Raw genomic sequence first — 27,463 nt, 5'->3', positions numbered from 1 at the left:
CTGAGTGGAGCTGAGCTTCTGTAGTAACGAGACTCTGGGTGTTTTGGACAGATGTCCTAAACTGAGTAAGCATTTCAAACGCTGGCTCCTTCTAAATTAGTGCCTATCAAACATGGTTAGGCCTTCTGCAAGCTTGCCTGTCTGCTATGAAAGCCTCTTCTGCTGTAACAGCAGTGAAGACAGTCAGGTTAACCATAGCTAATGTGTCAGGATAGCAAAACCTTTCTGCTGTCCGCACAGTGGAGAGTACGTGGCACAAAAGCAATGCTGGTCTCTGCTCAGGAGCCTTGGCTCTTAGAGGCTCTCAGGAGCTGGGGAGGGACTTTTGTGCAAGGGCTTGTAGTGATAGATGGAATGAAGCTGGAGGTGGGGAGATTCAGGCTGGAGGTGAGGAGGAAGTTCTTCCCCATGAGAGTGGTGAAGCCCTGGAATGGGTTGTCCAGGGAGGTGGTTGGGGCCCCGTCCCTGGAGGTGTTTAAGCCCAGGCTGGATGAGGCTCTGGCCAGGCTGATCTAGTGTGGGGTGTCCCTGGCCATGGCAGGGGGGCTGGAACTAGATGATCCTTGTGGTCCCTTCCAACCCTGACCGATACTATGATAGGATGAGGGGCAGTGGTTTGAGAGTGGAAGAGAGGAGATTGAGACTGGAGATTAGGAAGAAATTCTTTAGCATGAGGGTGGTGAGACACTGGCACAGGTTACCCAGGGAGGCTGTGGGTGTCCCCTCCCTGGAGGTGTTGAAGGCCAGGCTGGATGAGGCCTTGAGCATCCTGGGCTGGTGGGAGGTGTCCCTGCCCATGGCAGCGGGGTTGGAACCGAGTGATCTTCAAGGTCCCTTCCAACCCAAACCATTCTGTGGTTTCAGACTCCCTGAACATCTGGTTAGTGTTAGGCCTTGGGTTTGAATGACGTGGTTACCCGGTGTCCCCACTGTAAGAGAAGTTTGGATGCTGGAGTGGTGGATTTTTGACCTCTAACCACGTTTTTCTATCTGAAGCCAGCACCTGGGCATGGCTCTGTGCTCTTTACATGCTTGAGCTCTGAGCTGGGAGCTGGAGGTGTCGTTCTGTAACAGTTATCTTAAAGCTGTGGGGAAGGTGCATGCCCCTGAGAGAGGACAACAGGCTTGCTGGTCCATGAGCATACTCAGACCAGCAATTCACTGAGTTTGCAGTGAAATGTTACAGCAGATGGCCTGCTTACAATAAGGGATATTATTAGAGCCATGATCAGTGCTAATAAGGTCATTGGCAGTGGGGGAGGAGGTCGGCATCCGACCCTGTTTGAAAGGTGGCAGCCCAAGCTCTGGGGGGAGAATTTTCTCTTGCAGCAGTGGAATGTGAATGTTTAAAGCAAGTTACTCTCATATGCAGAGAGGAAGAGCCACCACCCAGCCCAGCATACTTGCTGGGGACACTGCTGACCCCCACCACCTCGCTGAGATAGGTGAACACTGGAGACGAAATCTGCTGTCATGGAGAGTCCCCAGAAGGGGACCCAGGAGCAGAGCAGGTGTGGTGTCACAGAGCAGTGCCCACTCAGAGGACTCCTAAGTGGTGTGCACTGCTTCTTGTTGTGCCTCTGAACGTACTCTGCATTAACACAGCAGTTTTCATAGTCATAGAGCTGTTTGGGTTGGAAAAGCCCTCTGGGATCATCACCCAGCACCACCGTGGCCAAAGTGCCGTGGCCTCACGTGTCATGGACACCTCCAGGGACAGTGACCCCCCCCCAGCTCCCTAGTCAACCTCTTCCAGGTTTAGCAGGTCTCTCCTACCCAGGCATCAAAAAAAGCCCCAAACCAACCGCTGCAGACAGCAGGAGCCTTGGAATCTGCTAAGCTGCATTTGTGATGCCCACATCTGTGCGCAGCAGTACCCACACCAGCTTCTGGCCAAGGCTGAAGCCATTAACCCAAACCGTGCTGCTTTAACTCAGTTGATCTCCTTCCTTCTGCTACGAGTGAGCAGCTCTGGGGTGCTTTGGGCAGCTCTGGGTGCTTGTTGAGAGGAAAACAGCTCTCAAGCAGGGGCGGCTGGGAAGGCACGGAGGGATCTAGCCGGGGCGGAGGAGACGGCGCGGGGCAGCAGAGAGGCGGCGGAGCTGCAGCCAGCTTGCCTGAGAGCACTGCCGTCATTCCACGGTGCTTCCCTAAGCCCTTATTATCCGCAGGGGCACGGCTGGTGCTGGGAACAGTCACACGGAGATTAGGTCCTTAAAGAGCCCTGCCACAAGCCAGCAAAGTTTGGAAACAAAAGCTCCGCGTGTAATCCCAACCGCGCCGGCCGAGCCCGCCCACCGGGGCTGCTTCCTCTTGCTGTCAGCTCCCGAAGGATCAGACTGTGAGTAAGGTTTGCTTCCTTGCCGTCCAGCCGTGCTCCAGCCTGCTTGCTTGGTCTGTGCAGCCTTGTGCTACGGGCAGTGCTTGGGCTCGGCTCCTGGGGTCCCTTCCACACGCTGCTGCAGATCCCGAGCCCTGGGTGAGTTCGGCAGGAGGAAGCGAGAGCCTCCCAAAGTTGGACGCTGAAGCCCGTGCGGCAGCCCCCGAGTAGCCAGGGCAGCGGGGAGCTGAAAGCTAGAGGTGTAGAAGAGCCTTCAAGGAGGGCTTGGAAGGTCACCCAGACCCAGCAGAGGTGGTGGTGTTTGAGGCCAGCCATAGGAAGCAAAATGCTTTCACCCGTGAAGGAATCTTGTTTCCTGAAGCAGAGTTCACACACAGTCAGAGTGGCAGCTTGGAAGGGACCCCAAGGATCACCTGCTCCAGCCAGCAGATTGGAGGGGACCCTTGAACCTCATCTTGTCTAACCCCCAGCAGTCAGCAGGGACACCTCCAACTAGATCAGGCTGCCCAGGGCCCCATCTAATCTGACCTTGAATGTCTCCAGGGATGGGGCCTCAGCCGTGGTGGTGTGGAGGGGGTGTTGCTGCTTCCCAAATGCTGTAGGGGAAGGCACTGAAGATGCACCTGGTGCTTTCTGCAGGAGCCCTTGCAGACCTTGCTCCCGTGGTACCAGCCTTGCAGCCTTATGCCCCATTTCTCCTTTCTGCTCTGTTTCCTCCTCCCCTCCAGGCTTATTTGTCCCTGAAGCCTCCATCAGTTCCCCTGTCCTCTCCATTCCTCTCATTAGGTGTGGTGTCTGCAGGACAACCTGGCAGGTCTCTTGCCCTCCACTTCTCTTGTTGCTTCTCCAGTCATTTTTGTTTGTGCATCTGGTGCTCTGGCAGATGGAGTAATCGTCACAGTGACCTTCCTACAGACTTTGGCTCCCCACTGGCTCCATTGTGTTGTCTATAAAGCCTCTGTGGGACAGGGTGGGAGCTGGAGCAAGGCAAGCAGACGCAGTGCCTCAGAGGGGCCGGGAGCAGGAGAGCCATCAGGGCTGACAGAAATAGAATGGGGATGTCTGAAACTTCCACTGAGCTGAGAGATGGACCACGAGGGAAGGAGCTGTGGAGAGGAGCAGAGTGGCTGCCCAGAGCACTCTCCTGTACAGCAGGGGAGCTCAAGGATGTGGCAGTGACCCATCACTGCCAGCTTTATCAGCAGCTGCTGGCTGGCACAGTGGGGCATGGATTTCCCTATGGCACCAGCACAGCCTCCCTGCCAACTCCATGTCACCCTTCTGTCCACTGGGAGAGCTGAGGGGGAAAAATGTCCTCTGGGGGGCTGAGAGGCAAAAGGGCAGGATGGCTTTTAGCTGGTGATGCAGAGCTGGGAAGGGCTGGCTGCCTGCTGCCAGGAGCTCAGGAAGCATCAAGGGCAGCGCAGCCGCAGCTCTGCAGCTGCAGCAGTCCAGCAGCAAGTGGCTGTTGTGCAGCGTTGGTGTTGCTGAGGCTGCCCCTGGCCACCTGGAGTTTTTCCAGCCAGGCTGTTGTGTTTGGTCTGAAAACTCTTCAGGCTGTGGGCCTGTCTGATTCTGTGTTTGGGTAGTAAGGGGAGCAGGATTCTGAGCTGTAGCATCGATGAGTTTTTGTGCAGCCACAGCCCCAGGTCCCCAGCTGTGGCCCTGAGCGATGAAGCACAGAGTGAATTCAGAGGATTTTCACTCTGGTTGTTTCCTGCCTCTCTGTGTGGGTTTGTGAAGAGTTCAGTGGAATGTAAAAACCTTGAGAACTCTTCACTCAGAAGACAGCTCACATTAGCCAGGACAGAAACACCACCCAGGCGTTGGGTGGTGGTGTTTTGATTGTGCTAATTGTCAGGGAATCGTTTCAAGCATCCTGTCAGAGCTTAGCCCAGCCAGAGGAAAAGTGTTGGCACGTTCCTTAATGATCTTTGTAGCAGAGAGGTACTTGCAGAAAGGTCTGTGCAGGGACTTCCAGCAGAGCCCTATCAGGAGCCCATCAGCCTCTGACGAAGGGAGGGAGAGGACACAGTCTCAAGCTGTGCCAGGGGAGGTTTAGGCAGGATGTTAGGAGGAAACTCCTCACAGCAAGAGAGATTGGCCATTGGGATGTGCTGCCCAGGGAGGTGGTGGAGTCACCATCCCTGGAAGTGTTTAAAAAGAGCCTGGATGAGGCACTTGGTGCCATGGTTGAGTTGCTCAGATGGTGCTGGGTGATAGGTTGGACTGGATGATCTCCAAGGTCTTTTCCAGCCTGGTTAATTCTGTATTCTGAGAGCATTTTCTCCAGCTGAGTGTTGAAGCCTTCTCTGACATCTCAGCACCAGCCCTGCTGCATGCCAGGCTCACTAATGACACTGGAGCTTCTTTGCAGCTACTCTTCTCACGTGGCCCAAGAGGCTGCAGATGTCCTCAGCAAAGGTCACTCTTCCCTGCAGGAGATAGAAGAAGGTCTCCTAGCCCAATCTGGTCTGGACCCTTCTCACCTAAACTGTTTGCACTGCAGCTGACTCATCCTGACTGTACCCCACCAGGTCGTTTTGCACTTGCTGCCCTTTTAGGAAGGGATTGTGCTGTCTCTGAGGGTATCTGGTGTCAGTGGCAGAAGCACAATGGCTAGGTCAGGTGTCCGCCCTCCTGCCTAAGGAAGTCTTGTCATCGAGATTGCTTTCTAAGAGAAAACAGCCTTTCACAGCTAATCCTTGCATTCCCTCCTCCCCTACAAAAGGCTGAGCAGCAGGCAGCCTGTGCTGCACTGATGACCGGGACAGGGATAAGCAGCTCAGAGCAGAAGTGGAGGGCAGGGGTTTGGGAAGCAGAGCAGTCAGAGGGCCAGGGTGGAAAAAGCCCACAGTGATTTAATCAGCTTGCTTTTTGTGACTCAAGCCTACATTGGAACAGGCTGCCCAGGAAGGAGTGGTGGAGTCACTGTCTCTGGAGAAGAGGAGGCTGAGGGGAGACCTTCTTGCTCCCTACAACTCCCTGAAGGGAGGCTGTAGCCAGGTGGGGGTTGGTCTCCTCTCCCAGGCAAGCAGCACCAGAACAAGAGGACACAGTCTCAAGCTGTGCCAGGGGAGGTTTAGGCTGGAGATGAGGAGAGTTCTTCCCAGAAAGAGTAATTGGCCACTGGGATGTGCTGCCCAGGGAGGTGGTGGAGTCCCCATCTCTGGAGGTGTTCAGGAGGGGATTGGATGTGGCACTTGGAGCCATGGTTTAGTTGTCAGGAGGTGTTGGGTGACAGGTTGGACTTGATGATCTCTGAGGTCTTTTCCAACCTATGATTCTATGTGTGGCCATGGGACTTTGGACCATGGTTTGATGGCTATGGTGGTCTTGGGTTGGTGGTTGGCCAGGATGATCTCAGAGGGCTTTTCCAGCCCAAACAGTTCTCTGATTCTGTGACCCCCATGGGTGTGCTTCAGTTGCTTCTACCTCCCCTAGCTTTTCTCCTGTGCTTGCAAACCTTAAAGAGGAGAATCTGGCAGTTAATCCAAAAGAGCAACTTCAGAAACCCCAGGCAAACAAAATGAAAGCACTGCCAGTTCCATGCCAGTGCTCTGCTGGGTTGGATGGGTGGATGGATGGACAGCCAGCCAGCCTTGCGTGCACACACATGGCACATTCCTTTCTCAGTTGTTCTGGCACTTAGAGCAGTGGCACTCTTGAGAGGAATTTAGGTCAGGCTTTCTGGCAGGGCAAAAGTTGCATCCCACAGGAGAAAGTGGATACATCCAGGCCATAAAGCTGCACAACCTCTTCAGTGTCCTGTTCTGCAGCTCCTCTTACAGCAGAGGGGACAGATCTAATCAGTGCCTCTCTGGGCTTAACCTTTCAGTGTCTGAAATCATGGCTTCTGCAAAAAGGACCTGAAAGGAACCTACAAGAAAGCTGGGAAAGGACTTTTGGCAAGGGCTGGGTGTGACAGGATGGCTTTGAGCTGGGAGAGGGGAGGTTGAGACTGGAGATGAGGAAGAAATTCTTTAGAGTGAGGGAGGGGAGACACTGGCACAGGTGGCCCAGGGAGGCTGTGGATGTCTCCTCCCTGGAGGTGTTGAAGGCCAGGCTGGATGAGGCCCTGAGCAAGCTGAGCTGGTGGGATGTGTCCCTGCCCATGGCAGGAGGGTTGAATGATCTTTAAGGTCCCTTCCAACCTAACCAGTCTATGAATCTATGAAAAATGTTTGAATCCTCATTCCTGGCATTGCATGGAGCAAATAGACCATTGCTGCTGGGGTCTTGTGGGTTGCTCATCACCCTAGGGACTTGAAGTTCTGGGTCTGTAGGTCAGTGGGGAGTGGAGAGTGAGCAGAAAGCCTTCTTGTGCAGGCTGCCTTACCATCAACCCTGTTGACTTCTTGTGTCCTGGGAAGAATTTCTTAATTGGCCAAGCTCAGTCTGGGACAGGGTCAGGGATCTGGCAGAGATCTGCTTTGGCTAAGCAAGGTAAGGAGTGAGTTTGCCCAGCCCTGCATGAGCCTGAGTTACAGAGGGGTTGTAGGGGGTGTTGTAGTTAGGGTGGGTAGAGGTTTTGCTCTAGCTGAGGCTGTTTTAGTAAATCCATCATAAATTAACAGGTTTTCAGATGTTGGCACAAAATGTAGCATCCCATCCCTTAAGGCTGGCTCCCTGTGTGGTGCTTGTGACTAGTGCGTGTGAACTGCAGCTAAAGATCTCCCTGTTTGCAGTTTTTAGCCCAGAACTGTGTTATTGCCAAGTTCTCCTTTTGCCCCTGGAGCTGGCAATGTGTTGGCATCATGAGCCCATCGTGTCCACCTCCATGGAGGAACATCCTGTCCTGTTGCCGCTGCAGCCTCATCCCTGCCCCCTGGGCTCGGCTCCGAACCGACCTTCACACCGCCTTAACCTCCTTTTCACTTGTGATGGTAGCAGAGCTCAGTCACAGCTCTGCTTTCTAGTGCCAGGCACCACTTAAAGAGCACTTCTGAAGGTGTTTTCTTAAAAGCAAAATCCCCTCTGTGCCTTGCCTGTGCATATGTTCTGGCTGTAATCACACCTTCAAACAGATCACTTTGCACAAGCTAACCGAGGTGGAATATTTGCCTGGGGCAAGGCAAGGCTTTCTTTTTCCTTGCCGTTTGGTTCCCCCCCCACCCTTTGTTTCCCTTCCTTCCTTTCTTTTCAAGCCCTGTTGCCTCCTAGATGAAGGGGGACTGTGATTCAGTGTTGCTTGGCCTGGCTGCCCTCTTTGGAAGCCAGAGTGTGTGAGAGATGTGTGGTCCTGGCTCCCTGTGCTTAGCAGGCTGCAAGAGCTCTCTTGAAGGTGCTTTTTGTATCTGCACCTTTCATCCTCTGGCTAGCAGAAGGTTCATTATACCGTGGGTGGACATCTGAGGCCTGGCACAGATCAGAAAGATTGAGGGTGCTGGTGTGGATGTTAGAGAGAGCACGTGGAGCTGGTGGCACACAGTCACCCCTTTCTGATGAGCTGGTGATTTCCTGGCCAAGCTGGAGCAAAGGGGAGCTGTGCACAAACCTGCACAGCACTGAAACAGGAGCATGAGGACAAAGCTTGGCTGTTGGGGAAGCTAATTGTCGGCTCAGAGGTGCTGCTACAGGAAAAGCTGGCCAGAGGGGTGGCCTCTGATATGCAGCAGGGAAGAGACAAATGGGAAGCAGTGAAAAGAGCCAAGCAATTGGAGAGGAATGAGAGTAGGAGAGGAGCCATCAGGATGAGGGGCAAGGGGATCTAGCCTTGCTCTCTGCTTCTCTGCTGCAGGGTGGCCAAGAGCAGAAAGGTCTCCTCTGCCTTGGAGCATCAGAGCCCTGGGCTCTGACCAAGAGCTGGGAGCAAATCTCAGCTTGCAGTGGCATCACCCTCTGCTGTGTCTTCCTGCCTCTCTGCAGGCACCTCTGTAGGTGCCTTAAGCTCATGCAGGGACTGTTACCGTGCCCTGCTCAGATCCCTTGGTGTTTCCAGGTGAAGGGAGGAAAGCCAAGGTGGCAGTGCAATAGTGTGCTCCAGCAGGAGTGGGCAGTGTGCTTAGCAGAGCCCAGCATCCTGCCCAGCTCAGGGGTGCTGCTGTACTTACCCCCTGGCAGCCCTTCAGTAGCTGGAGCACATCCTGTAGAGTTGGTTTGTTTCCAGACTGAAGATTCTCCCTGGGAATTGCCAGCACAGATGGAATGAGGTTTTTTTTTTCCTCTTCTTTTCTTGAAGTTTCTTCAGGATTTATTTATTTTTTTACACCCAGGAATCTGTGTATGGCCACTGAGCTGTTCCTTGCTGAGCTGTTCCTTACTGAGCCTGTTCCTTGCTGAGCTGTTCCTTGCTGAGCTGTTCCTTGCTGAGCCTGTTCCTTGCTGAGCTGTTCCTTGCTGAGCCTGTTCCTTGCTGAGCTGTTCCTTGCTGAGCTGTTCCTTACTGAGCCTGTTCCTTGCTGAGCTGTTCCTTGCTGAGCTGTTCCTTGCTGAGCCTGTTCCTTGCTGAGCTGTTCCTTGCTGAGCTGTTCCTTGCTGAGCTGTTCCTTGCTGAGCTGTTCCTTGCTGAGCTGTTCCTTGCTGAGCTGTTCCTTACTGAGCCTGTTCCTTGCTGAGCTGTTCCTTACTGAGCCTGTTCCTTGCTGAGCTGTTCCTTACTGAGCCTGTTCCTTGCTGAGCTGTTCCTTACTGAGCCTGTTCCTTGCTGAGCTGTTCCTTACTGAGCTGTTCCTTACTGAGCCTGTTCCTTGCTGAGCTGTTCCTTACTGAGCTGTTCCTTGCTGAGCTGTTCCTTACTGAGCCTGTTCCTTGCTGAGCTGTTCCTTACTGAGCTGTTCCTTACTGAGCCTGTTCCTTACTGAGCTGTTCCTTACTGAGCCTGTTCCTTGCTGAGCTGTTCCTTACTGAGCTGTTCCTTGCTGAGCTGTTCCTTACTGAGCCTGTTCCTTGCTGAGCTGTTCCTTGCTGAGCTGTTCCTTGCTGAGCTGTTCCTTGCTGAGCTGTTCCTTGCTGAGCCTGTTCCTTGCTGAGCTGTTCCTTACTGAGCCTGTTCCTTGCTGAGCTGTTCCTTGCTGAGCTGTTCCTTGCTGAGCCTGTTCCTTGCTGAGCTGTTCCTTACTGAGCCTGTTCCTTGCTGAGCTGTTCCTTACTGAGCTGTTCCTTGCTGAGCAAAGCAACCACCCAACCAAAACCTGGGCTCATCCTCAGAGGGTAAATGGCTGTGTGCTGACAAGTGCTGTTCAGTACCTTCACCAGTGCTATAGACAGTGAGACTGAGCAAGTTTGCTGGTGAGACACCAGGCTGACTGGTGTGGTCATATGCCAGAGGAACAGGATCCATCCAGAGGGGTCTGGACAGGCTGGAGAGGTGGGCTGAGGAGAGCCTCATGAGGTTCAGTAAGGCCAAGTGCAAGGTCCTGCATCTGGGTCAGGGCAATCCTCAGTAGCAATCCAGGCTGGGGGGGGATGAGATTGAGAGCAGCCCTGCAGGAAAGGGTTTGGGGGTGCTGGGGGGGGGAGGAGCTGGACAGGAGCCAGCAATAGGCACTGGCAGCACAGAAGACCACTGGCAGCCTGGACTGCATCCAAAGCAGTGTGGCCAGAGCTGGAAAGAGGGATCCTGCCCCTCTGCTCTGGGGAGACCTCACCTGGAGTACACTGTTGAGATCTGGGGCCCTCAACACAAGAAAGATGTAAACCTGCACCTGGAGAAGGTCCAGAGGAGGTCACAAAGCTGATCAGAGGGCTGCAACACCTCTGCTGTGGGGACAGGCTGAGAGTTGGGATTGTTCAGCCTGAAGAAGTCTTCAGGGAGACTTTAGAGCAGCATTTCAGTATCTGCAGGGGACCTACAGGAAGGCTGGGGAGGGACAGTTCAGAAGGGGCTGTGGGGATAGGATGAGGGGTAATGGTTTGCCACTGGAGCAGGGGAGATGTAGGTTGGACATCAGGAGGAAGTTCTCCACAAGGAGAGGGGTGAAACACTGGAGCAGGCTGCCCAGGGCTGTGGTTGTGGCCTCATCCCCCAAGACATTCAAGGTCAGACTTGCTGTGTCCCTGAGCCAACTGATCCAGTTGGAGGTGTCCCTGCTGACTGCAGGGGGGTTTGGATAAGATGACCTTTGAGGGTCCCTTCCAGCCTGATGCAATCTGGGAATCAATCCAGGAAAGATCAAAACAAAAAAAACCCCAAACCCACAAAAAACCCCAAAGCCAAAACCCCAACCCAAAAAAACCCCCAAGCAAACCCCCCAAAACACCCAAACCCCAACCTGCAGCAAAGAAAAACCGACCAAAAGATAGGGAAAAAAAGGAACCCACTCCCCCCTCACCCCCAGTATCACAGAATCACCAAGGTTGGAAGAGACCTCAGAGATCATCAAGTCCAACCTGGCACCACAGACCTCATGACCAGACCATGGCACCAAGTGCCACATCCAATCCCCTCTTGAACACCTCCAGGGGTGGGGACTCCACCACCTCCCTGGGCAGCACATTCCAATGCCTAACAACTCTCTCAGGGAAGAACTTTCTCCTCACCTCCAGCCTAAACCACCTCTGGCACAGCTTGAGACTGTGTCCTCTTGTTCTGGTGCTGGTTGCCTGAGAGAAGAGACCAACCCCCACCTGGCTACAATCTCCCTTCAGGGAGTTGGAGAGAGCAAGAAGGTCTCCCCTGAGCCTCCTCTTCTGCAGGCTAAGCAACCCCAGCTCCCTCAGCCTCTCCTCACAGGGCTGTGCTCCAGATCCCTCCCCAGCCTTGTTGCCCTTCTCTGGACACCTTCAAGTCTCTCAATGTCCTTCTTAAACTGAGGAGCCCAGAACTGGCCACAGGACTCAAGGTGTGGCCTAACCAATGCAGAGCACAGGGCACAATGACTTCCCTGCTGCTGCTGGCCACACTGTTCCTGATGCAGGCCAGGATGCCATTGGCCTTCTTGGCTGCCTGGGCACACTGCTGGCTCATGTTTAGGCAGCTGTCAATCAGCACCCCCAGGTCCCTCTCTGTTTGGCAGCTCTCAGCCACTCTGACCCCAGCCTGTAGCTCTGCATGGGGTTGTTGTGGCCAAAGTGCAGCCCCTGGCACTTGGACTTGTTGAATGCCATCCTGTTGGCCTCTGCCCATCTGTCCAGTCAGTCGAGGTCCCTCTGCAGACCCCTTCTGCCCTCTAACTGACCAACCTCTGCTCCCAGCTTGGTGTCATCTGCAAATTTGCTGATGCCTGACTCAATCCCCTCACCCAGATCATCAATGAAGATGTTGGAGGATGGGGCCCAGCACTGATCCCTGGGGGCCACCACTGGTGCCTGGCTGCCAGCTGGCTGTGGCACAGTTCACCTCCTCTCTCTGGGTGGTGGTGAATGGTGCCACACAGCTCCTGCTGTTTGCAGTTTGATTTTGCTCTCTAAATGGCAGATGAGGTTGTCTGAGCCCTGCAGAGGCCAGGAGGGAGGTTTGGGGTCAGACACTTGGTTATCAGTCGCTGTGCTTCCCTGTTTGCCTTCTCCCCTGTGTAAGCGGCGGGAGCCAGACTGCAGGAGCCGGTCACGCGTCCACTGTTTGTATTCATGAGCACAGTGCTTCAGCACTCCTTCCCCTGGGCTTTCATGTACTTTGCTTGCTTCTGCCTACGTGTGGTTTGCCTGCTGCAATCCTAATATTCAGCAGACACTCCAGGTGGGAGAAGGTCAGAGGCATCAGCTTTCCATACGACCTTGACAGATTGAGTCAGCTGGGGAAAGTTGTGGAATTGGATTATGGGATTTGCACTGGAAGAGTGCTTTGAGGCACCAAGGGAAGCCACCCTTGGTGCTTTCAAAAGCTAGCCTGGTGTCCTAGCAGTGAGGAGGCACAGAACTGGAGGAGATGAAAGGTGGGAGACATATGAGAAGCTTGATTCTGGCTGTTTTTCTGTAGGTGTTTTGTTTTCCGTGCGGGACTTGTGCAGTATTGTTCCAGAGCCCAGGGTGCTTTGATCTAAGTTATTGCAGAAGAAAAATCAATGGCATGTTGGTGTTCCTGTCTTCCAGGGAGAATTGATTTCTTTCCTTACACACAGTCCCATTCACCCACAGGAATATTGCCCTTGCAGGATGTCCCCTGCTTCGTGTCCCCACAGGCAGCAATCCCAGGGCTAACCACGCTCCTGAAGGTGATCTCTTTAGCAGGACACTAAATCCCTGCCCTTCCTAAGGGCTGTTGAACAGCTGCCTGTGCAGGGCTGTGCCCAGGGAGGGCTGTACAAGCTTGGGCAGAGCCTGTGTTTGATAGAGGTTTGGTCCTATAGTTAAAAAAAAAAACCCAAACATTTTGTTGTTGTTTCAACACTCCTGAACCTGGGAGAGGAATGGAATAATACATGGAAGACAGTGAAAATGATCAGCTCAGAGCTTTAACTTGAGGAGGGCAGACTGAGACTGGAGAGGAGAAAGAAATTCTTTAGAGTGTGGGTGGTGAGACACTGGAACAGGGTGCTCAGGGAGGCTGTGGATGTCCCCTCCCTGGAGGTGTTCAAGCCCAGGCTGGACTGGGATGTGAGCAACCTGGGCTGGTGGCAGATGTCCCTGCCCGTGGCAGAGGGGTGGAACTAGCTGATCTGGATATTGTGTCCAGTTCTGGGCCCCTCAGTTCAGGAAGGAGCTCAGGCAACTGCTTGAGAGAGTCCAGCACAGAGCCACAGAGCTGCTGCAGGCAGTGGAACATCTCCCTGTGAGGCCAGGCTGAGGGAGCTGGGGCTTGGAGCTTGGAGCAGTGGAGCCTGAGGGCTGCCCTCATGGCTGGGGATAAAGATCACAGGCTCACAGGATGTTAGGGGTTGGAAGGGACCCAAAGGGATCATCGAGTCCAACTCCCCTGCCAGAGCAGGACCATGCAGTCTAGCTCAGGTCAGAGGAACACATCCAGAAGGGCCTTGAAAGTCTCCAGAGGAGACTCAACAGCCTCTCTGGGGAGCCTGTTCCAGGGCTCTGTGACCCTCACAGTAAAGAAGTTCCTACTTGTGTTGAGGTGGAACCTCCTGTGCAGGGCTGGGGCCAGGCTCTGCTCAGGGATGTCCAAGGACAGGCCAAGGGGCACTGGGGGCGAGTTGGAACAGAGGAAGTGCCATGGGAACAGGAGGGAAAACTTTGTCCTTGTGAGGGTGCTGAGCCCTGGAGCAGGCTGCCCAGAGAGGTTGTGGAGTCTCCTTCTGTGGAGACTTTGAAAGCCCTCCTGGATGTGTTCCTGTGTGACCTGCCCTGGGTGACCCTGCTCTGGCAGGGGGCTTGGACTGGATGAGCTTTCAGGTCCCTTCCTACTCCTAACATTTTGTAATCTTCAAGGTCCCTTCCAAGCCAAACCACTCTAGGAATCTGTGATACTTCTGGTTCCCCCTCTTTTCAGAGAGGTGCTGGTGAGCAGCCTGCTGGGCTTCACCAAATGTAGCCTCATCAAAATGAGGTGGTGGGATTCTCTGAGCAGGTGACAGCATCAATAGCTGAGGGGCAGCAACTGCTGTCGTTTGCCTGGCCCTGAGCACAGCCTTCCACACTGCCCTGCACCACAGCCTGGGCTCCAGGCTGGTGACACAGGGGTTTGAGGGGTGACCACTAGATGGATACAGAACTGGCTTGATGGCTGCACCCAGAGAGTGGCTGTCCATGGGTCCATGGCCCAGTGGAGGGCAGGGACAAGCAGAGTCCCTCAGGGGTCAGCCCTGGGACCAGGCTTGTTCAACATCTCTGTGGGTGCCATGGACAGTGGCACTGAGTGCACCCTCAGCAGGGTTGCTGATGGCACCAAGCTGTGTGCTGCAGCAGACAGCTGGAGGGAAGGGATCCATCCAGAGGGACCTGGACAGGCTGGAGAGGTGGGCACAAGCCAACCTCAGGAGCTTCAACAAGAGCAAGGGCAGGGTCCTGCAGCTGGGTGGAGGCAATCCCAGGCACAAATCCAGGCTGGGCAGGGACTGGCTGGAAAGCAGCCCTGAGGAGAGAGCCTTGGGGGTGCTGGGGGAGGAGAAGCTCACCAGGAGCTCTCAGTGTGCACTTGCAGCCCAGAAAGCCAAGCAGAGCCTGGGCTGCAGCAAGAGAAGTGTGGCCAGCAGGGCAAGGGAGGGGATTCTCCCCCTCTGCTCAGCTCTGCTGAGACCCCACCTGGAGTACTGCCTCCAGTTCTGCAAGAGGGATCTGGAGGTGCTGGAAGGTGTCCAGAGAAGGGCCAGGAGGATGAGCAGAGGGCTGGAGCTGCTCTGCTGTGAGGACAGACTGAAGGAGTTGGGGCTGTGCAGTCTGGAGAAGAGAAGGCTCTGAGGTGACCTCATTGTGGCCTTCCAGGATCTGCAGGGGGCTCCAAGAAGGCTGGGGAGGGACTGCTCAGGATCTCAGGCAGTGATAGGACTGGGGGGAATGGAATGAAGCTGGAGGTGGGGAGATTCAGGCTGGAGGTGAGGAGGAAGTTCTTCCCCATGAGAGTGGTGAAGCCCTGGAATGGGTTGTCCAGGGAGGTGGTTGGGGCCCTGTCCCTGGAGGTGTTTAAGCCCAGGCTGGATGAGGCTCTGGGCAGCCTGCTCTAGTGTGGGGGGTCCCTGCCCATGGCAGGGGGGTTGGAACTAGCTGATCCTTGTGGTCCCTTCCAACCCTGACTGATACTATACTATGATACTATCCTATGATACTGCTGTCAGTGGATGCAAAAAGGGAAGAGCTCAGCCCCAGTCTTTGTTCCTCTCTTTCGTGGCACTGGGATTGCTGTTCACTGGGGGTTGCAGTCTCTCAGAGGAACATGCTTTTCTGCTCTGTGCCTCTACAGCTTGTAAGAAAACAAAACAAAAGGAGAAAAATCTTCTTGAGCAGTGCCACACTCTTTCAATACCTGCTGCTTGGACTGGGTAAGCCCTGGGCCAGTGCTCGGGGCGAGGGAAAACATTTCACAACCCCAAAAAGACGTGAAAAATCAATACAGGTTTTTTTCATGGAGCATAACAGAGCATACCATTGGCCTGAAAGAGGAGAGCTTGGCAGGGGAACAGAGCTGGAAAGAGTTGTCAAGATGTGAAACTATAATGAAGGAGCTACAGGGCTTTTCCCCAGCAAAATAACTGCTGCGAGCTTGTGAGAACCTTCACGCCTCCCAAACAGCTTGGGAGGGGAGAGCTGCCTGGGAGCAGGAGGACAGCCACCACCTCTTTGTGCTGGCCTAGGGAAATTCAGCAGAACATTGCTGCATTCAGCAGTGTGCAAAAGTAAAACTTCCCTGACAGCAGCTCTCAGCTCCCCTGATTGCCAGGTAAATGAGGGTTTGGGAGTCCAGGCTGCTGCCTGGGGCTGCTTGGGGTCCATGGCCGTACAGCGGTTTCGTGCGGCCTCCCTCCCCGCTCCCCCCCCCCAGCCCTGCTTCTAATTAAAAGCTTAAACATCCAGGGGGTGCTGGTACTTGGTTAAACACTTGAGCTCCATGCTAACAAACCCTCCTTTCTGTCTGGGGCTGGATTTACCTGCTGAGTGCAGTGGTTTGAAGCTCTTGGCAATGGCTGTGAGGAGATGTCGTGCTTAAGGTGATAGCAGAAAGGGAGAGGATGATGCAGTACCGCTGCTGTCTCTGCTTTGTTTTTCTCTCCTGCTCTGGTTTGAGCTGTGTACCAAAACAAGCTTGACAAACATTTTGAGGCTGCAGGCTTGGGAGGCAAGTCCTAGATAAGCATGTTTGAATCCCAGCAGAGTGCAGCTGATCTGCAGGAGCCCCCTGTCCCAGTGCTCTGCTGGTTTCTGCCCCCTGTTTGAAAGGCCCTGCTTCTGCAGTAGGATTCGGCCATGCTGTGCATCTGTTTGTTCACAGGGTCTGCTTCTGCTGACTCTCTCCCACCCTGGTGTGAGTGCAGCAACATCCTGCATGCACCAGACTTTTGGTTTATTAATATATTGGTGGCACTTGTTCAGCTGCTAAACTCTGCCACGTGGTGGGAAGCATCTCACCTGCCTGGGGAGGGTGTTCCTCACACAGTGCCTTTTGATGGTGACCTGTCCTCTTCTACAACAGGTAGAACATAGAGTCATGGACTGCTTTGGGTTGGAAGAGACCCAAGAAGGGCATCTTTAGATCATCTAGTGCCAACCCTCCTGCCATGGGCAGGGACACCTCCCACCAGCCCAGCTTGCTCAGGGCCTCATCCAGCCTGGCCTTGAACACCTCCAGGGAGGGGACATCAGCAACCTCCCTGGGCCACCTGTTCCAGTGTCTCCCCACCCTCACTGGAAAGGATTTCTTCCTCATCTCCAGTCTCAATCTCTCCTCTTCCATCTCCAATCCATTGCCCCTTGTCCTGTCACTCCCAGTGCTTGTCACAAGTCCTTCCCCACCTCGCCTGTAGCCCCCTTCAGGTCCTGGAAGGCTGCTCTAAGGTCTCCCTGGAGCCTTCTCTTCTCCAGGTTAAACAGCCTCAGTTCTCTCATCCTGTCCAAAAGATGACCAAAGCTCCATCAGCCTGGCCATGTGTGACAGCTGGTGAGTGTCTGATGGCAAGGGGCAGCTTGCTTTCCACTCCTGGGATGAAGGAGAAGGCTTCAACACAGCATATTCCTGTGAGGCAGTGGTAACAGGGGCACAGCCTCTGGTTTGTGGCTGTGATAGAGGTTGGCTTTCACAGGCAGAGGCCAGAAGGAAAAGGAGATGGAGGTGCTGAGAGGTTTCTAGCAGCACTGTTGATCAGTCCCCTCAGCTGGCTGCTGGCAGCTTCATCTGGGCTCAAATGCATTTGCACAAATGATGCTGATGCTTTTCTTCCCTCCTGTCCTTCCTTCTGTCTCCCTGCAAAGCAAAAATACCCCAGCAGAGCAGTCATGTGGGTGAGACAAGGGAGCCTGAAGAGCAGCACTGATTTCCTACAGCCAGGGAGTTGGGTTCTGCTTCCTATTCCTTCTACCATTTTTCTGGCTCCTTGGACATGCAGTGGGTTAGAGCCTACCTGAACTGAAGTGGTTGTGTTTCTCTGACCTGCTTTGTGGTTTTTTTAAGCAGAGCAATATAACTCATATTTTTTTAAGCCCAAACACCTTCAGTTACTAGTGTACCTGAAGGAGGGCCAAGGGCTCAGGTCCAGCCAGCATGGATTTAGGAAGGGCAGGTCCTGCCTCTCCAACCTGATCTCCTTCTATGCCCAGGTGACTGCCTGGTGGATGTGGGGCAGGCTGTGGATGTGGTCTGCCTGGACTTCAGCAAGGCCTTTGACACCATCCCCCACAGCAAACTGCTGTCTAAGCTGTCAGCTCATGGCTTGGCCAGCAGCACTCTGAGCTGGGTTAGGAACTGGCTGGAGGCTGAGCGCAGAGAGTGGTGGTGAATGGTGCCACATCCAGCTGGCAGCCAGGCACCAGTGGTGTGCCCCAGGGATCAGTGCTGGGCCCCATCCTCTTTAACATCTTCATTGATGATCTGGAGGAGGGGGTTGAGTCAGTCATCAGCAAGTTTGCAGATGACAGCAAGTTGGGAACAGATGTTGGTCAGTTAGAGGGTAGAAAGGCTCTGCAGAGGGACCTTGACCGACTGGACAGATGGGCAGAGGCCAACAGGATGGCATTCAACAAGTCCAAGTGCCAGGGGCTGCACTTTGGCCACGGCAACCCCATGCAGAGCTACAGGCTGGGGTCAGAGTGGCTGAGAGCTGCCAAACAGAGAGGGACCTGGGGGTGCTGATTGACACCTGCCCAAACATGAGCCAGCAGTGTGCCCAGGTGGCCAAGAGGGCCAATGGCATCCTGGCCTGCGTTAGGAATAGTGTGGCCAGCAGGAGCAGGGAAGTCATTGTGCCCCTGTACTCTGCATTGGTTAGGCCACACCTTGAGTCCTGTGTCCAGTTCTGGGCCCCTCAGTTTAAGAAGGACATTGAGAGACTTGAAGGTGTCCAGAGAAGGGCAACAAGGCTGGGGAGGGGTCTGGAGCACAGCCCTGTGAGGAGAGGCTGAGGGAGCTGGGGTTGCTTAGCCTGGAGAAGAGAAGGATCAGAGGTGACCTCATTGCCCTCTACAACTACCTGAAAGGTGGTTGTAGACAGGAGGGGGGTTGGTCTCTTCTCCCAGGCAACCAGCACCAGAACAAGAGGACACAGTCTCAAGCTGTGCCAGGGGAGGTTTAGACTCGAGGTGAGGAGAAAGTTCTTCACTGAGCGAGTCGTTCGTCATTGGGATGTGCTGCCCAGGGAGGTGGTGGAGTCCCCATCCCTGGAGGTGTTCAAGAGGGGATTGGATGTGGCACTTGGTGCCATGGTCTAGCCATGAGGTCTGTGGTGCCAGGTTGGACTTGATGATCTCTGAGGTCTCTTCCAACCTTAGTGATACTGTGATACTGTTACCTACTGGTTAGCCTCCCAGGCCTCTGCTCCACAGCTGTAAGGAGAGGACTGGGCAGACTGGGACTGTGCAGAGGGCATCAGCCTCCTTTCAGCAGGGTGAACACTGTATGTCTGCCTGGTTTGCTCCAAGGGCTTCTCCTAGCTGCTTTGCACTTGCACACACCACTGAGCTTTGCTTTGAGCTCTCAGTTCAAAGGGATCCAGAGCTCTTGTAGCTGCCAAATGCCACCTGCTTTCATTTGAAATCATGCAAAGCATCAAGGTTCACTCGTTTCACTCAAAATCAAGCCTCACAAAGGGCTTAACCTGACATTCAGTGAAGCCAGGAAATTCAGCTGCTGTTGCTGTGACAGGCTGGGGCTGCCTCAAGAGTGCTGGGAGTGTTGGTAGCCCTGGGAGCTTCAGTAGGTCCTCAGGATTTTCCCTGAAGCCCTGTGGAAAGGCAGCTCTGGATCTTGTCCTCTGTACCCCAACAAAAGGCATCTCCCTGCCCTCCTGAGCAGCCCTGGGCTTGTGGCTGCCACGCTGCTGCTGCAGCTCAGAGCATCATCCAGAGCATGAAGAGGTTTCTCAGGCAGCTGCAGGGGAGCTGAACTGGGCCAAAATAACCCTGGGGGTGCTCTCAGCAGTTTTCACAGGCTCATAGAAAGGTTTGGGTTGGAAGGCACCTTGAAGATCAGCCAGTTCCAGCCCCCTGCCATGGGCAGGGACACCTCCCACCAGCCCAGGATAGTATCAGAGTATAGTATCAGTCAGGGTTGGAAGGGACCACAAGGATCAGCTAGTTCCAACCCCCCTGCCATGGGCAGGGACACCCCACACTAGAGCAGGCTGCCCAGAGCCTCATCCAGCATGGGCTTAAACACCTCCAGGGATGGGCCCTCAACCACCTCCCTGGACAACCCCATCCAGGGCTTCACCACTCTCATGGGGAAGAACTTCCTCCTCACCTCCAGCCTTACTCAAGGCCTCATCCAGCCTGGCCTTGAACACCTTTAGGGAAGAGACATCCACAGACCTCCCTGGGCAACCTGTTCCAGTGTCTCACCCCCCTCACTCTCAAGAGTTTCTTTCTAATCTCCCCTCTCCCAGCTCAAGGCTGTTGCCCCTCATCCTGGCATTCCCAGCCCTTGGCCAGAGTCCCTCCCCAGCTCTCCTGTAAGCCTGCTTCAGGTCCTGGAAGGCTGCTCCAAGGACTCTAAGGAGCCTTCTCTTCTCCAGGCTCTAAGGTCTCTCTGGTGCCTTCTCCAAGCAGAACAGCCCCAACTCTCTCAGCCTGTCCCCATAGCAGAGGTTCTCCAACCATCTGATCATCTTGGTGGCCTCCTCTGGACCCTCTCCAGCAGCTCCAGGTCCTTCTTGTGCTGGGGGCCTCAGAGCTAGAGGCAGTGCTGCAGGTGGGGGTCTGAGCAGAACACAGAGGAGCAGAATCCCTTCCCTGCCCTGCTGGTGTCCCTGCTTTGGGTGCAGCCCTGGGCTGGCAGTGCTCATTGCCAGCTCATGCTGGTGTTGCCTCCCCACAGAGTTATGTTGGGGGTGTGGAAATCTGCTGCTTGATGCAGGGCAGAGTCGTGCAGCCAGGCTGTGCTTTGGTGCCTGCTTTGCTACAAAACCTGGAGATCCCTTTCCTGCCTCGGTCTCTTTTCATCCCCTTTGCTCTCAGTCATTGCACATGTCATCAGTGTCTGTGGAAAAGACAGCACAGGCAGGGCACAAGCCTGCAGTGTGTGAGAAGCTTCAGGATTTTCCCAGGAGAGCTGCTGGTGATTGGCAGGACGTGGAGAGCACACAGACGGAGTCTGCTCCGGAGCCCCTCGCTGGCACCCGGCGTGAGAGAGACCATAACACACTGCAGCACTGCTGCAAGCAGGAGCAGGCCCTGAGCTGCTGCTGGCAGCCTGGCTCCTGCAGCACAGCTCAGCTCACTTCAGCAGCCAGGGAGAGGAGAGTTGGTGCAGCATGCTCAGGGGAGCATTATCCATGGCACAACAAGTTATTCGTGGGACAGCAATGTGCCCTGGGGGCTGAGAAGGCCAATGGGGTCCTGGGGGACATTCAGAGGAGTGGGGCCAGCAGAGCCAGGGAGGTTCTTCTCTCCCTCTACTCTGCCCTGCTGAGACCTCACCTGGAATATTGCATCCAGGTCTGAGCTCCCCAGTTCAGGAGGGACAGGGATCTGCTGGAGAGAGTCCAAGGGAGGGCTCCAAGGATGCTGAAGGGACTGAGGAGGAGAGGCTGAGAGCCCTGGGCCTGTTTGGTCTGGAGAGTAGAAGACTGAGAGGGGATCTGATCAATGTCTATCAATAGCTGAGGGCTGGGGGTTCAGGAAGGAAGGCACAGGGCCAGGCTCTGCTCAGTTGCACCCTGGGATAGGACAAGGGGCAATGGATATAAACTGCAGCATAGGAGGATCCACCTCAACGTGAGGAGCAACTGCTTCACTGTGAGGGTCCCAGAGCCCTGGAGCAGGCTGCCCAGAGAGGTTGTGGAGTCTCCTCTGGAGACTTTCCAGCCCTGTCTGGATGTGTTCCTGGGTGACCTGTGCTAGGTTCTCTGGTCCTGCTCTGGCAGAGTGATTGGACTCAAAGATCACCAGAGGTCCCTTCCAGCCCCTGACATCCTGAGCTCCTGTGGCTGATCCAGCCTGGCGCAGCACCCAGCGTGCTCTTACTTGCTTCCCTTCTGGGCTTGGGGTTAGGTGATGAGGTGCAGGCCAGCAGCCCCCCAGCAGGCAGGTGTGGTGCAGGCTCTCCTGCTGGAGCCGAGTGTGTTGCACTTGGAGCAACTGGCTGTGTGGCACTGCGAGCTGCTGTCACGTTAGCAAGTGTCAGATGCCAGCCACTTACAGTATGTGCCATCACAGCATGACTGCAGTTGGCAACACAGTCAATCACATGCCAGCAGCCTACTGTAAGGCTGGGGGAGTGTGTGGGAAGGGAGGGGGAGAAGCTGCTCTTAGAAAAATCTTTGTAATGATTTTTAATAGTCCCTTTCCAAGCCTGGGGAAGTGCAGGCCATATGTTTTTCCCTCCTGGCTGCAGTTGGCAAAGGAGGTGATGAATTTGGTCCTTCAGACTCCTTCCATTTTGTGAGGAGCCAGCAAATGCAGCTATATTTAGCATGTTACCAAGGCCAGCAGCAGAGTCTGTTGCTGGGTGGTGATTCCCTGGCTGCAGGCTTGCGTGCCACCCGGGACAGGGTGGGAACGTGCCTTCCTCCTGCTGAATTACCAGCAACAAACTCCTCCACTTCAAACAGGATGGCTGCACTGCTCCCAGTGGGCTCAGCGTGCTGCTCACTGACACAGGTTGCCCAGGGAGGTGGTTGGGGGCCCCATCCCTGGAGATATTCAGGGTGAGGCTGGACAGGGCTCTGGGCAGCCTGATCTAGTGGAGGATGTCCCTGCTGACTGCCGAGGGGGTTGGACTGGATGAGCTTTGGAGGTCCCTTCCAGCCCAGCCCACTGTATGATTCTACAGGTCAGTCTGAGCACCATGCCCCTTCCCAACACTGCAGGTGCTGGGGTGGGACCTTTGGGTGCAACACTCAGCTTGGAGAATAGAATAGGATAGGATAGAATAGAACAGAATAGAAATAGAATAGAATAGGATAGGATAGAATAGGATAGGATAGAATAGAAATAGAATAGGACAGAATAGAAATAGAATAGGATAGGATAGAAATAGAATAGGATAGAATAGAATAGGGATAGGATAGGATAGAATAGGATAGACTAGAATAGGGATAGGATAGGATAGGATAGGATAGGATAGGATAGGATAGGATAAACCAGGTTGGAAGAGACCTTCAAGATCATCGTGTCCAACCTATCATCCAACACCACCTAATCAGCTAAACCATGGCACCAAGCACCCCATCAAGTCTCCTCCTGAACACCTCCAGTGATGGTGACTCCACCACCTCCCCAGGCAGCCCATTCCAATGGGCAATCACTCTCTCTGTGTAAAACTTCCTCCTCACCTCCAGCCTAAACCTCCCCTGGTGCAGCCTGAGACTGTGTCCTCTTGTTCTGGTGCTGGGTGCCTGGGAGAAGAATGTCTCAGCATGTCTCTCTGCAGGGCACTGGAGCTGTCCTGTGTCCTTTGCTGAGCACTTGGTGTGTTGGAGCCCCAGCTCCTGGCTGCAGCAGAGCTGCCACCTCTGAGCATCGCAGCCTGCCCTGGGAGGCAGGGGCCTGACTCCTGCTGTGTGTTGTAATGCGTTCCTAGGCCACCCAGCTATCAAACGGTGGTGTCCTCATTTGTCCCCAGCCCGGTATCCACACAGCAGATTTGCTCCCAGCGCCCTGTTGTTTTCCCTGCTGTGTTGCAGCTGGTACTGAGAAGTGAATAATGGCAGTTCCTTTGTCCTTCTGGCGGCTTTTGTCGAGCTGAAATTGATCTCCAAGAGCCTGCCTGTTGCTGAGGAGTGCCCAGAGCTGGGGGGCTGTGATGGAAGCGCCAAAGAAGGCATCACCCCCGGCAGTGCTGGGGTTCAGAGGATGCTGGAGGTGCTCATCACTTTAGAGAGAGAGACATCTTGAAAGCTGTTTCATAGCTGTGGATGTCTAAACTGGGAGTGTTTGCTGTCAACGAGGCACATCAGCACTCTCCTTGGGAGAATGAGGAGCCTGCTGTGGTGTTGGGGAGGGCAGCCTGCCTCAGCTGTGGCTTCTCTGTGTGGCCAGCAGGAGCAGGGCAGGGATGCTGCCCCTCTGCTCAGCACTGGGGAGGCTACACCGGGGATAATGGGTTCAGTTTGGGGGTTCTCATTACAGGAAGGACATTGAGGGGCTGGAGTGTGGCCAGAGAAGGGCAACCAAGCTGGGGAAGGGTCTGGAGAACAGGGCTGGGGAAGAGCAGCTGAGGGGGCTGGGGGTGTTTAGTGTGGAGAAGAAGAGACTCTGGAGGGACCTCATTGCTCTCTACAGCTCCCTGAGAGGAGGTTGCAGTGAGGTGGGGGTTGGGCTCTTCTGCCTTGTAACAAGTGATAAGGAATAGCCTCAAGTTACCCCAGGGGAGGTTTAGGTTGGATATTAGGAACAATTCCTTTATGGAAAGAGTGGTCAGGGATTGGCACAGGCTGCCCAGGGAGCTGGTGGAGTCCCCATCCCTGGAGGTGTTAAGAAATGTGTGGCTGTGGCACTTGGGGACATGGTTTGATGGCCATGGTGGGGTTGGGTTGGTGGTTGGACTGGATGATCTTAGAAGGCTTTTCCAACCACAGTTCCACGATTCTAACTGGTTCTGGTGGGACACAGAGCATGGTGATGCTGAGGGTCAGAATGCTGGTGAGGAGGAGCCAGTGCAGTGGTGATTCCTGCAGCCTTCCTGGAGCCCTAGAAGGCCTGAGTGCCAGTGGTGCTGCACTTCACAGCCTTGGCTTTGCAGCAAATACTTGTCCTGGTTGAAACTGGCTGGATGTTAGGATGAAGTTCTTCCCAGCAAGAGAGATTGGCCTTTGCAATGTGCTGCCCAGGGAGGTGGTGGAGTCACCATCCCCGGAGGTGTTTAGGAAGAGCCTGGATGAGGCACTTGGTGCCGTGGTTGAGTTGAGCAGAAGGGCAACAAGGCTGGTGAGAGGCCTTGAGCACAAGCCCTACGAGGAGAGGCTGAGGCTGAGGGAGCTGGGATTGTTTAGCCTGGAGAAGAGGAGGCTCAGGGGAGACCTTCTTGCTCTCTCCAACTACCTGAAGGGAGGTTGTAGCCAGGAGGGACTTGGTCTCTTCTCCCAGGCACCCAGCACCAGAACAAGGGGACACAGTCTCAAGCTGTGTCAGGGGAGGTTTAGGCTCAAGGTGAGGAGAAAGTTCTTCCCAGAGAGAGTTGTTAGCCATTGGAATGTGCTGCCCAGGGAGGTGGTGGAGTCCCCATCCCTGGAGGTGTTCAGGAAGGGACTGGATGTGGCACTTGGTGCCATGGTCTAGTCATGAGGTCTGTGGTGACAGGTTGGACTGGATGATCTTTGAGGTCTCTTCCAACCTTGGTGATACTGTGAAGGGAGGTGGCCCCAGAGTGGCTGGGCTCTTTGCCCCTGGCCTGCCCTCCCCCAGGCAGTGCTGCTTGCCCTTTCATTCACATGAATTAATTCAGACATCTCTGCTCCTCCAGAATAAGGAGGGAAGGGGGGGAAGCGTGAGTTGGACAGGTTGGACTTGATGATCTTTGAGGTCTCTTCCAACCTTGGTGATTCTTTGTGTTGGGTGATGGGTTTGACTTGATGGTCTCTGAGGTCTTTTCCAACCTGGTTGATTCTGTTCTGTTCTAAACCAGGAACCCTCCTTGTGGGCAGTGTTTGCTGCTCCCAGCTCTGTGCCTAGGACCAAGACCTTGTGCTGCAGGGGTGGGGTTTATGCTGGCAATAAAACCATCGTGTTTGTGGAACACTTTGGTTGGAATTAAACAGACTCTGGTTTGAGCAAAATGAGGACCAAGCTTCCTACCAAGCTGGGGTGACCTCTATCAATGACACATGAGGCTTCAGCTGGGACAGCAAAACCCTTTTCAGGTTGGAGAAGGCTCTGGGAAGTGCTTTTTACAAAACCCCAGTAGCTCTTTTCTCCCCCCCCCCCCCCATCTTCTCCATTCCTGTAGTGCAGAAACATCTGCACAGCTTTATTCCAAATTTGGTAGAAGTGTTGTGTTTTCCCAAGCCAAAGCACTTGGGCCAAGTTTCAGCCAGGAGGAATTTCTGACATTGATGTCCAAGCCCTCCAAGGCAGGGGCTTGGAACCGAGCAGCTGCCTGGCCGTCAACAACTGCTGCTCTGGGGGGGGGCTGCAGAGCTACAGAGTGGTTGGACTCAGTGATCTTAAAGGTTTTCTCCAGCCAAAGCAATCCTATGGTTCTGTGGTCAAAGGCTCTGTGATCCCTGCCCCCTCCCTGGAGGTGTTCAAGGCCAGGTTGGATGAGGCCTTATGCAGCCTGGTCTAGTGGAAGGTGTCCCTGCCCTCGGCTGGATGAAATCGCAGGTGCCTTGCAACCCAAACCTCTCCATGACTGTGTGGTTTGCAGGAATCTGAGCAGCCCCACAGAAGCTGGGGAGGTGGGATGCTGCAGATGTGCTCTGAATGCTGGGCTTTTTTTAGTTCCCAGGTGATGAGAAGGGCTCTAGAGGGACCTGGTGCCATGCAGCTGGAAAGATAGAATAGAATAGAATAGACCAGACCAGACCAGACTAGGTTGGAAGAGACCTTCAAGATCATCACATCCAACCTATCATCCAACACCACCTAATCAACTAAACCATGGCTCCAAGCACCCTATCAAGTCTCCTCCTGAACACCTCCAGTGATGGTGACTCCACCACCTCCCCGGGCAGCACATCCCAATGGGCAATCACTCTCTCTTGTAGAACTTCTTCCTAACATCCAGCCTAAACCATCCCTGGTGCAGCCTGAGACTGTGTCCTCTTGTTCTGGTGCTGGGTGCCTGGGAGAAGAGACCAAGCCCCATCTGGCTACAACCTCCCTTCAGGGAGTTGTAGAGAGCAAGAAGGTCTCCCCTGAGCCTCCTCTTCTCCAGGCTAAGCAACCCCAGCTCCCTCAGCCTCTCCTCACAGGGCTGTGCTCCAGACCCCTCCCCAGCTTTGTTGCCCTTCTCTGGACACCTTCCAGCAGGTCAACCTCCTTCCTAACCTGAGGAGCCCAGAACTGGACACAGGACTCGAGGTGCAGCCTAACCAGTGCAGTGTACAGGGACAGAATGACCTCCCTGCTCCTGCTGGCCACACTGTTCCTGATGCAGGCCAGGATGCCATTGGCCCTCCTGGCTGCCTGGGCACACTGCAGGCTCATGTTCAGCCTACCATCAACCAGCACCCCTAGGTCCCTCTCTACCTGGCTGCTCTCAGCCACTCTGGCCCCAGCCTGTAGCACTGCCTGGGGTTGCTGTGGCCAGTGTGCAGCACCTGGCACTCAGATGTGTTCAGTCTCCTGCCCTTGGCCTCTGCCCATCTGCCCAGCCTGTCCAGGTCCCTCTGCAGAGCTGCCAGCCCGCCTGTGCGCAGCCGGTGGCGCTGCGGCAGCAACCCCAACAGCCCTGGCTTGAACGCCTCTGCCGCCTGCCCTCCGCCTGGCCCTGACTGGAGCGCTGTTTCCTCACGGGTTCGTTAGTTTCTTTTGTGTCTCTTTCTTTCTCCAGGGCCGGTGTACCCGAGAGAACTGCAAATATCTCCATCCTCCCCCGCACTTAAAAACGCAGCTTGAAATCAACGGCCGCAACAACCTGATCCAGCAGAAGACAGCCGCAGCCATGTTCGCCCAGCAGATGCAGTTCATGCTCCCGGGCGCCCAGCTACAGCCGATTGTGAGTGCCGGCCGCCAGGCCCCGGCGCCCGGCCCGCCTGCGGGAAAGGGCTTGGGGTGCTGGGGGGGAGAAGCTGGGCAGGAGCCAGCGCTGGGCACTGGCAGCGCAGAAGGCCAAGGGCAGCCTGGGCTGCACCCACAGCAGTGTGGCCAGAGCTGGAGAGAGGGATCCGGCCCCTCTGCTCTGCTCTGGGGAGAGCTCACCTGGAGTACTCTGTGAAGTCTGGCTCTGGCCAGCCTGATCTAGTGTGGGGTGTCCCTGCCCATGGCAGGGGGCTTGGAACTAGATGATCCTTGTGGTCCCTTCCAGCCCTGACTGATTCTATGATACTGTGATGAGATCTGGGGCCCTCAACACAAGAAAGATGTAAACCTGGACCTGGAGAGGGTCCAGAGGAGGTCACAAAGCTGATCAGAGGGCAGGAACACCTCTGCAGTGGGGACAAGCTGAGGGTTGGGATTGTTCAGCATGGAGAAGAGAAGTCCAGAGGAGGGCAACAAGGCTGGTAAGAGGCCTTGAGCACAGGCTCTACAAGGGGAGGCTGAGGGAGC

The 27,463-nt window shown here is 54.8% G+C and overlaps 1 protein-coding gene across 6 annotated transcripts in view; it reads left to right on the top strand.

Annotated features, from left to right (window-relative positions):
* Window positions 1-27,463, top strand: part of MBNL3 (muscleblind like splicing regulator 3) — a 96,135-nt gene that overhangs the window by 19,169 nt on the left and 49,503 nt on the right. For 5 of the 6 annotated variants that reach the window (XR_008462685.1, XR_008462686.1, XM_054169338.1 and 2 more), the window contains exon 2: window positions 26,748-26,912. Coding sequence is in view for 4 of the 6 variants with exons in the window: in XM_054169338.1 (XP_054025313.1) it covers window positions 26,748-26,912 (165 nt within the window). In the remaining 2 variants the exon portion in view is untranslated. Of the gene's footprint in view, window positions 1-2,171; window positions 2,342-26,747; window positions 26,913-27,463 lie in introns of all 6 variants that reach the window. The other variant, XM_054169339.1, reaches the window with a different exon arrangement.

Source organism: Dryobates pubescens, chromosome 18 (genome assembly GCF_014839835.1).
Source record: "Dryobates pubescens isolate bDryPub1 chromosome 18, bDryPub1.pri, whole genome shotgun sequence".
In the NCBI taxonomy this organism is placed as follows: Eukaryota; Metazoa; Chordata; class Aves; order Piciformes; family Picidae; genus Dryobates; species Dryobates pubescens.
The sequence above is the reverse complement of the archived record's forward strand: the minus strand, read 5'-3'. Positions and strand labels throughout refer to the sequence as shown.